The 10,936-nt window shown below is 41.1% G+C and overlaps 1 protein-coding gene across 1 annotated transcript in view; it reads right to left on the bottom strand.

Moving 5' to 3' along the window:
- Nucleotides 1–10,646, bottom strand: part of CNTLN (centlein) — a 207,462-nt gene extending 196,816 nt beyond the window's left edge. The window contains exon 1 of the mRNA XM_050912620.1: nt 10,482–10,646. Coding sequence (XP_050768577.1) covers nt 10,482–10,574 — 93 coding nt within the window. The 5' untranslated portion in view covers nt 10,575–10,646. The remainder of the gene's footprint in view (nt 1–10,481) is intronic.
- Between the last annotated feature and the right edge of the window lie 290 nt (nt 10,647–10,936).

A 10,936-nucleotide genomic window follows, 5' to 3' on the forward strand; every position in this document is an offset into this window, starting at 1 on the left:
AAACTTAGTGCCTTATATGCACCAGGCTCTAAAGATAACATTAGGTTATTTTCAAGTTCACAAAAGTCACTCACATACAGTATGCACTGTTACATCTAATTGCCAGGTAGAGATTTATAAGAAGGCTGTATGTGACCTGATCAGATTGATAGCTTCAAAATAGATGCCATCAGCAAACAAGTGTGTCTTCCCCCCTTTCTCCCCAATTCCTTAACATTGCAGTATAACGGGTATGCAACCAACATGTAATTTTATGATCCTAGAAAAACAGTTTAACATATCTTCCAGCCATAATTTTCTATTTAAAGAATTTCCTGTTATCTTGTCTCTGTTGGTAGTTTTGGCAACAAAGATATCTTTGAATCAAAAATGGAAAAAGATAGTATACTGCTTTATTTACACATATATGTAGAATATAAAAAATTGTGTGTAGATAAATATACACACATGCACCCCCCAAGAGATTGCATCCTTACTCAGAACACTGTTGAAAGCAAACAGGCACCATAAAAATAATATGTTATCGTGTTACAATGTTGATACAGTAATAGCGGTCAAAGCAAAAAATACTACACAACTTATACTAAAAGATGCTGTCATTACACATGATTTCCTAAACGGACTCTCAGATTAGTCCATCAGTGTGACAAAAAGACAGCAATGCACTTAAGAATGTGTAATAAAATTATTCAGTTAATTGACATAACTAACTGACTCTGTGGCATCAATGGACAAGAAATACAAGATACTTCCTGGCCCATCATGACATAGTCAATGAGTTAACATCACAGAAGTCAGATCAGTACTATCACAGGAGGACAGGGCAGAAATACACCTTAAATGGTAGAGAGAAGGTATCAGATAGACACAGACCTATGACACACAATGTCACCCTCACTGAATAGCTAAAAGTAAATTAATTCCTTTGCTCTTTGGTGAACACACAGTCAGGATGCCTTCATTCACTGGTACAGCTGTTACACCGACAATTGCTTCTTTCTGAGTACTCAACATTGAAAACTTAACACTTGGTTGATGTAAGAACTGTTTTCAAAGAGGAGAGGATATGAGAAAGCAAAAGGTTCAGTTCCAGAGGTAAGGGTTTGCCTTAATCCCGTTATAGATCAAGGACAGGATAACTCCTCTGTGAGCTTTCATTTCAAGCTATAAATATCTAAACTACCTCAATTAAAACTAACCATAGTCATTGAAATAATTTGGATGGAAGATGCACAGAATGGAATAGGACATGAATTTTCTAAGTCACATAACTGCCTTCTGGAAGTGCTACAATTCTGAGTTATTTCAAGACTTCAATTACTTATTTGAGAGCACAGGACAATCTAAAAGTTTCAGCATAGGCCTCAGAGTTAGTTTTTGTTTAAATATAATGCTCTGGATTAATATAATCATAATGCAGTTGTGATTTTCAATGCATTCGAGAATACAAGAATGCACGAGTAGTTTTATTTTACAGACAATATAACCGTACACATACATTTGGGTATATTCACTCTGAATTACCATGACTAATCAAGTAGAATTTGGGCCCATCACGTCGACTCTGCCTGAAATGACTATGTAGTACTTTCCAAATCCTGTGAAATTGCAGACAAATAGGAGAATATTTGCATATCTTCTAAGTCATGAGCTAAACAGTACCTGAAATAGTTGAAATGGTGCACACTTAATAACAACAAAGAACAAGATTATCTGAATTCATTCTCTAGGAACAGCATACCTCCTCCTGAACCACAATATAGTTTGACAGGAAAACCAGACCTGCTACAGCCATTCTCCTCCAGGCTGAATCTATAACTACGTGGTAAACATAGACATCTTAGCGTGTTCTAAAGGCATCCTCGGTGCAGCTGGAAAAATTACAAGCAAGAGCCTACTCCTCTGCACATAAAATGCAACTTCCTTTATTGAGAAACAGCAATGTTGTGTTGTTCCTATAAAAGGTACCTTTTCACTCATGCCTATCTCATGGCAGTCAAAGTCCCCAGTGACTTGAGGAAAGGGAATATCACACCTTTTTTTAAAAACAGTAAAAAGGAGGACCCTGGGAACTACTGACCTGTCAGCATCACCACAGTGCCCAGTAAAATCATGGAACAGATCTTCCTGGATGCTATGTCAAGGCATATGGATGACAAGGAGGTGATTAGAGACAGACAACATGGCTTCACCAAGGGCAAATTGTGCTTGACTAACCTAATGGCATTATACAATGGAGGTACTGCATCAGTGGACAAGTGAAGAGCTACAGATGTCATCTACCTAGAATTCTGTAAAGCCTTTGATACAGTCCCCAACAACATTCTTGCCACTTCATTGGAGAGATATGGGTTTTATGGATGGACTGTTAAGATGGATAAGGAATTGGCTGGATGACCCCATCCAGAGAGTTACAGTTAATGTCTCAATGTCCAAATTGAAACCAGTAATGAGTGGTGTCCCTCCAGGGTCCATAGTGGGACCAATACTGTTTAATACCTTCATAAATGACATAAACAGTGGCATTCAGGGAATGCATCCTCAGCAAGTTTGCAGATGACACCAAGCTGAGTAGTGTAGTTCCTACACCAGTGGGAACGGATGCCATCCAGAGGGACACTGACAGGCTTGAGGAGCAGGCCCATGTGAACCTCATGAAGTTAAACAACACCACATGCAAGGTCCTGCACCTGGGTCGGAGCAAATCCCAATATCAATAAAGAGTGTCGGATGAATTGATTGAGAGGAGCCCTGTGGAGAAGGACTTGGGTATATTGGTAGACGAAAACTGGGTATAAGCCAGCAACGTGCACTTGCAGCCCAGAAAGCCAACCATATCCTGGGCTGCATAAAAAGAAACGTGGCCAGCAGGTCAAGGGAGATGATTCTCCCTCTCTACTGTGCTCTCATGAGACCCGACCTGGAGTACTGCATCCAGCTCTGGAGACTCCAGCACCAGAAAGACATGGCCTTGTCAGCGCAGGTCCATAATAGGGCCATGAAAATGATCAGAGGCCTGGAACACCTTTCCTGTGAAGAAAGGCTGAAAGAGTTGGGATTTTTCAACCTGGAGAAGAGAAGGCTCCCAATGGACCTCACTGTGGCCTTTCAATACCTAAAGAGGGCTTATAAGAAAGACAGAGACTTTTTACCAGGGCCCGTAGTGACAGGAGAAGGGGCAACAGTTTTTAACTGAAAGAGGGTAGATTTAGATTGGACACAAGGAAGACGTTTTTTACGACTGCAACAGGCTTGCGGATGCCCCATCATCGGAAGTGTTCTAAGTCAAGTTGGACAGGGCTTTGAGCAACCTGATCTACTGAAAGACATCCCTGTGCATGGCAGGCGGGGTGTACTAGATGATCTTTAAAGGTCCCTTCCAACCGAAACCATTCTATGATTCTGATCTCTATACCAAATTTTAGATTCCCGCTCACATGCTGGGGGCAATTTGAAATATTCGCACACAGACATACTGTGAATAGGTAACTACTTTATTAAGTGCAAAAATACTCTTTCTTTTTTTTTAAATCTCACTCTCAGTTCATCTTCAGTTTTACTCAAATATTCCAAACAAGTATTTTTCAGAAGGAAAGACCAGGTATGCAAAATTCATTCTAGTTAGTTAAAATTTGTCAGAAGTAAAAAAAGCAAAAGAAAATAAACTTAGCTATTCAACAATACTACTTCTGTCTATAATACATCAAGAGTTGGGCCTTTATTAACAACACCTGTACTAACCAGATTCATGTGACTTAGACTCCTTATGGCAAAATATAAGAGTATAAAAAAACACCTATAGCACTAAACAGCTGGCATCCCTTGGCACCAATAAATACATGGTCTTGGCTTAATCACTAATAAAAGAAATTAGTATTTAATGAATGGGAGCCTTAAACATTTTGCCCCACTTTGAAAGAACAGTATGGATATCAACAATTCATCCAGAAGAAATACTAACACACTCAAATTCTCATACTGGTTGTTCACAAACACTTAAATTTTGGTCACAAAGTCAGAAGAATAAGAACCAAGTCGACATAAAAACACATCGCTAAGGAAGAACTATGGCTTTTTTAATTCAATAGTTAGTTTCAGTTCTCAGCTATTGATTTAAAAACACTTCTAATATGTACAATCAGCATGCATCTCAAATAGCTATTCCTGTATCATGAAACGATGCAATGTTTTGTTTTGTTATTTAATATATTTTTCATATTTACTTGTAAATAAAGTGGGGAGGGGGGTTAAAACTACTTATAAATCAGTGTTATCATGGCTACATTAGATTTTCAATGGGTGTCCTGGATATTAAACTGGTCCAGAATGAAAGAATGCATCTGTTTTTCCAGCTAATGAAATATTTTTTGTAAGAGTTTGTTATAGCAATCCTATCTGTTATCAATGCTAGTGATACCAAATAGAATATTTTACATCCCTCCCCGATCCACAGAGTGATCAAAACAAGACAGTCCAGCTACCCACAAAGTACTGTTATTTTTCTACAAACACTGTATAAGACAAGACATGAAGACCAGAACAGGTCTATGCACAGCTTTTCACAGTAAGCAGGAAACAAAGAACACGAAACAAAGCCAGCACCAGCTGAAGCCCCTGCCACTCTCCACAAAGTAACAGCCCACCTTCCTTGTTCCTCTTCTACCCAAAAACGCTTACAGATACACACAGTTCATTCTTACAGACTTCTCTCCAATCCCTGACAATGAAGAGAAGTAACAGCAACTACAGAAGATCTCTTTCTTCCCCATTTGTATTTATCACCTTTTGACAGAAACTGTGGAAATTCTACTGGCAAATCTGCTGCAGCAGAACACTTACAGACAGATTACTGACCAGTTCCCAACTTTCCAACTAATGGAGAATTTTCTATTTTTTAATCTATAAACTGCATTTGTAAACTGAAAACCACAAGCAGCAGTATGGGTTCTTTGACTAAACGTTATGGTCTGTAGACCATTGGCGGCTGACAGACCGTACCTTCTGAGTCAGGGGTATAAACTGTGCAGAGTACCATGCAACGGTGTACTCTTGAGAGACCTGTTACTTAGTCACAGCTATATACACCTATAAATTGCTAACATAGCAAAGGAGTAGGCATTATAACAATCATGGACAGGAAAAGCACATGAGCTAGAGAAGATAACACTAACAAGATCTCCCTAAAAACAGTATATATAACTGCAGAAAAAAAGACAGGGTACTCTTTGTTTTTGCAGAACCACAAAGTTAGAAAGGAACTTCTCAATTAGGAAAATACCATCTTATTTTAGCAGCGAGAGATGCCACGTTACCTTTGAAATCAAAGCTGCAATGAACAAAATGAAGACTGTTGGTTTTTTTAAACTAATAATGGGTAAATAGTTAAGACACTTGTTTGAATCCAAAACAGCACTTTCAGCAAGTAAAGTGATCCTAGGCTGGAAAATATGAAATGAAGCTAATCAAACGAAAGTCCTTTTGTGAATATCACCAATAGCGTAAATAAAAAACAGAGGACGTGCTTCCTTCTTCCAACGCTCTGCATTTCCAGCAGCATACGACACTCAACTGGATGTGGAAAACCCAGTCTCAAATCACACTGTCTTGTTCAAAGCGAGGATTTGATGAAGTTTCCCACCACAGGATGCTTTAAAGAACCTTTCCTATCTTTTTAGTTACAGAAGAGGGGGCATGAAAGTGCCTGCTCTTAACCTTCAGCAGTTAAGAGACTGAGAGCTAGGACACCAAATACATGTCTTCTGCTTTAGGAATGCACATTATTTTGCACCAAATGAAGTATCTTGCGCAAAAAAAAAAAAAAACCCTGCAAGAAACCAACCACAGAATATGCTATAAATCAATTCTTAAAATATAGAGTCACCAGGTGGTTTAAAGAAATACACAAGATTAAAGAGAAAGCACATGAAAGGTAAAGAAAAATACTCTTGGCCCAGAAATTCCACTCACAGAATGAGCTTCCAGAGATACAGCAAATCATTCCCCTCACAGAAAAATAGAAACAAACAAACCACTCTGATTTTCTCTACCAGAAGTAACTATGCTTGCAAAAACAGCACCTCCATCTGCCCCCCCCCCCAAAATACATAATCACAGGAGAAAATGAGACGGGGGTAAAATGCATATCAAATCTTTTCAACACCAAGCAGAGCCAAAAACTGCAGGGAGTAATAACATAGGTGTTGAAGATTTTCCATGGAAGGGTCTTGAGATATTAAAGTGGCAGGCAGCAGCATACAACCCTAAAATAGAATGCAGCAGTTAAAGCAAGTAACAGAGACCAGATGTGTCGTAACTTACTGTTTGACCTTTGCATTTCCACTGTTCCCCAACAATGTCAAGCCAGTCACAGAAATGGAACAACAAGGTTCCAAACAAAAAAAACCAAAACATAAACAAAAAAAAAATCCATGTTTCCTTTGAAGTTGTTTTCAGGAAAATTACTCAATTACTCAAGTAATTCTCAAGTAAAATTAAGATAAGAGGAGCACTGAAATTAAAAGTTGTTTATTAAGTGATTATCAAAATAATTATACAATGCTCTACTGCAGACACAACAATAATTTTCCCAAAACAGCACAATACAGAGGCAAACATGCTTTAGATTTATTTTTTACTTTCTCAGCTTTATACAAGTCTCCTCAGTAGACAATTTGGGAGCTTTGGCTTTCTCATTTTTGCAAATGCCATCACAGAATTACAAGACAACATCAGTTTTCGCAGAGTCACTGCAACAAAATTATTGTGCTTTTAACAGGCCTCCTCCAAGATTTCACTTATTATGATTCAAGCTCCCACAATGTTTTTAGGAGTATTAAAAAAAATACCAAATACTGGAAACCTAAGCTGCTGAGATCAAGACTTACCAGCAGAATCTGAGCTTTAGAAAAGAATGGAGGAAAAAAAAAGGAACTCTTCAAAATATCATATTTGGCTCTGTAGGCACCTTCACTTGGTGGGAAGCGTTACCTTAAAAGACAAAATAAACATGAAGAAGAAAAAGAACCTTGGTTTGAACATAAAGGTCACCATCCCAGATGAGAAAAAGGGTTAGCTACTCCAGGATCCTGTTGCAGAAAAGAGAAAACAGCCAAAGTGGATGCCTGGAATACCTGTGGTTAGAGCAAGCTAGCATGCACAATACTTCCACTAAGACTCAGGAACTTCATTAGCCAGAGAATGCTTCCATATATTTAGCCAATGGACTGCATATCATCAATGGACTCCAGTTCCCAGCAGAGAGACTTTCTCTCGGAAGTGCAGTTTATATGACAGTGAATATAATAGTCCAAGGAGGTGTGGAGAAGTAGAAAAGAAACTTGGCATATTTTATTCAGGTGCTAGATAACTGTTGGACATATACTTCTCTATTTCTATAACCTTGTTTAGTGTTCCCTAGAACCAATTAAAACTTTCAGCCTCAATCATTTGATAAATGGGACTTTTTTTCTTATAAATATCCAAAAGGATAACATCTAAACAAATACTTAAGACTAATCCTTTAGTTCTGGCACACTGTTAAACTATTAAACTAGATTTCAGTTGTGAGGTCTGTCTTGGAAGTACAGCTTATGTGTCTCTGAATGTAATACTCAGAATGAAAAAAAAAACACCAAAACCAACCATAGGTAATTTTATCCAGTTGCTGGATTAAAAGCTAACACCCTCTCGCTAATGTCTTTTTTAAAGACATTTACATAACATTTCTATCTAAAATGCATGCTGAGGTAGTCTCCAAAAGAGATAACCCTACCCAGCAGAACAGAACACAAGACAATTAAAATCTTAATAGAAGCTGAAACACTTTTACTGTGAGGATCTTCACACACTGGCACAGGTTGTCTTGAGGGGTTGCAGTCTCCAGCCATGGAAATACTCAAAACCTGACTGGACACCACCATGGGCAACCTGCTCTAGGGTGGGGTGGAATAGATGCCCTCAAGAGGTCACTTCCAACTTAAACAGTTTCACGATTCTGATTAACAAGACCTACAAATGTTAGGTGACAACTTAAGACATGAACCAAAGAAGATCTTACATCCAAATGAAACAAAGGAAATCACACGAGATGAAATATAATTCCACTAAGGAATTAGTTGGTCAGTAAAAACTTTGTATTTCAACTGTGAAGAAATTAGAAAAGCACAACATTAACATTGCCCATATATGTTTATGTTTTCAAATAGCTTGTCTTTGCACAAAGTTTTCATATGAAGTATGAATTTAAAATGGATTAACCATCCCCGAATAATTTTCAGTTGACTTTTAAACCAGCTGAAGAATCTTAGTGAAGCCTATTTTAGTTCCCATCCAAATTCAGAGTAACTTCAGAAAACTTAAAAACAGGTTAATTGTTTTAGATAAATTCTACTCTGGAAAAGCTGCATAATTGACTAGGTTATCACCTCTTTTACGTATTAAAATCTGGTTTCCCCCTTCTTTATGTAACATACACATGCTTCAACATGTCTCTCTACATTTATTGATGGATTAGTAAAATGGTAAAGCATGTAGATGTCTATACTGCAGTGCTTTCAGAGAAGAATCTCTGCTTATAGATTGCTGCTTCACTTTCCTTTTTATTTTATTAATAACCTGAAATAAATCCTGAAGACATGCAATCCCTGTTGTTAGAAGGATGGTATGTATTGGATTCTACCTAGAGCTGGAGAGATTACTGCAGAACATTGACTGGGTTCCGTTTTCAAATACAGGAACTACTTTCATGTTCTTTTTTGCTTGCTTCCCTCCCAGAAAACTATCTGTTCTCATACAAGACAAAGATACAAGAATGGCAAGATAATACGCATGACACTTAAAAGAAACACATTTAAAAATATTTTCTGGTTGCTGACTTCAAAATGATTGGAATGGGTTCATCAAGGAACAAGTAGAAATGCACATGTAATTGAATGACTCTAAAGGGGAGATCAGATACTTAACTACAATTTGTGTACATCAAGTTACATTATCAAAGTGATTACAAACTCCGATTTGTACTGTTTACTTCAAAGTTTCTATTATTTATAATGCTCTTCAAAAATATTTTATGCTACTAGGTTTTAGTGATATATAATTTATGTTCCACTAGCAAATGAGCAGAGCACAGGGCCTTCCTTCTGCCTCCACCAAATTTTGTCTGATACTGCACATCTGCATACTGACAAGAGGAAACTAACTAAATTATCATTATAAGAGTATTCTAAACTTCTCCCACAAGACATTTAGGATATCCCCAAACCATTCATTGTTCAGTATTTCTAAACAGGATTTTTATTGGCAACTCCCTCTCCCCATAGTTCTCCTGTGCCACAAGTTTTTGCAGGAAGTCTGGATTCTACCCACAGCAGAAATCCAATGCCAGTTGCCAGGTGTACCAATACTGCTTGAAGCAACAAACCGCTACTAACTCTAACGCGGATGCTATTTTCTGTTCACAGATATGACTATGTCAGCCCAGGCCTTTGTGCATTTAACTAGACCACGTGCCACAAGCAAATACTGTTTTGGCTACCAGGAAGCAAGTGAGAAAGCAACCACAGCATGAGATGTCACCTTCCTCTCTGCCTTATCCTTTAGGTGTAATCCACTTGTTTGACAGAGAATTAGCGTAGATTTCTATGACAAGCTCTCGTATTACCAACATTTTGTTATTTTCATGAAATGTGATGAACGACCAACTGGAAAAATAAGGGAAGTGTACCTGTGAAGGGAGCTCACAGGGAGATAGTCCGGGGAACTTTTGAAAGCACAACTGGAATTATTCATAAAGCCCTCCCTCCCAGGAACGGCTTGGGTATATTTAATCCTGCTGCAAGGTAGGGGGACAAATTAAATGACCTCTAAAGGTTCCTTCAAGACCTACATTTCTATAAAACCCCTCCGTTTGTTCACTTTTCCAGGTGTTGCACAAGGCAGCACCTCAGTACTCCTCCCACTACACATCAAGCAAATAAACGGTGGCTTCTGGGGGGGGCGTGAAGAAACAAACGAAAAGCTTCCAGGCCAAGTGCTTGCTTTTAAGCCAGAGTAAGAGCCCGGGACCGGTTTAATTCACCTCGCGGAGCTGCACGGCGGCACACACGGCACTCCCGCTTCCGCAAGGGCTGCGGGGGCGCCATGCCGGCCTTAGGGACCGCCGCCGCCCAACAGGTGGGCGCCGCACCCCCCTCGGCGCCGTGGGGCGCCCGCCAAAGGCGTGGTGGATGCTGAGGCGAATTCCCCCGGGGACCCGCCGCCGCGGCCACACCGGCCGGGCGCCCGCGGCCCTGCTCCCTCCCCTGCCCTCCGGGTCCGCCGGAACCGGGACGCGAACCAGCGGTCCCACACGGGACGCCGCGCTTCCGAGCTGCAGACAGGAGAGGCCTCCCGGAGGGCGGGACGTGCCCGCCCGACCCCAGCCGCGCCGCTCCGGGCTGCCCCTCACCGCCGCGCCCGGAGGGGACGGCCCCGCTCTCAGGTACCTGGCAGCGGCTCAGCTCCTCCGCCAGACTCCGCAGTTCTTCCTCCAGCTCTGCCACCCGCGGCGCCGCCGCCTCCGCGCGTCCCGAAGCCATCGCCGGCGTCGTGGTGAGAGCCTCTCGCCCCCTCCGCAGGGGCGGCGAGGAGAGAAGAGGGTCCGCGCCTGGCGGGGAGGGTGCGGAAAGCCCCTGCCCGCCCGCCCGCTCCTGAGGGAAAGGGGAAAGAAACGGTGCTGTGAACCACACAAATGAAAACTTTCCCCCCTCTCAGCTGCACTTACCGCGCGGGCGAGCGCCGGAAACCGCAGGGAAGAAGGACGCGGTGCAATGACGTCAGCGCAACTGCTACCCCGACAACGAGAAGGAGCGAGAGGCAGGTTTGAATTTGCCCGCCCGAGCGGCAGGGCCGCGCATGCGCCCTGCCTGAGGCGCCGGCTGCTTCCCGCGCGACCCGAGGC

The sequence above is a fragment of the Gymnogyps californianus genome, chromosome Z (assembly GCF_018139145.2).
Source record: "Gymnogyps californianus isolate 813 chromosome Z, ASM1813914v2, whole genome shotgun sequence".
NCBI classification, from domain to species: Eukaryota; Metazoa; Chordata; class Aves; order Accipitriformes; family Cathartidae; genus Gymnogyps; species Gymnogyps californianus.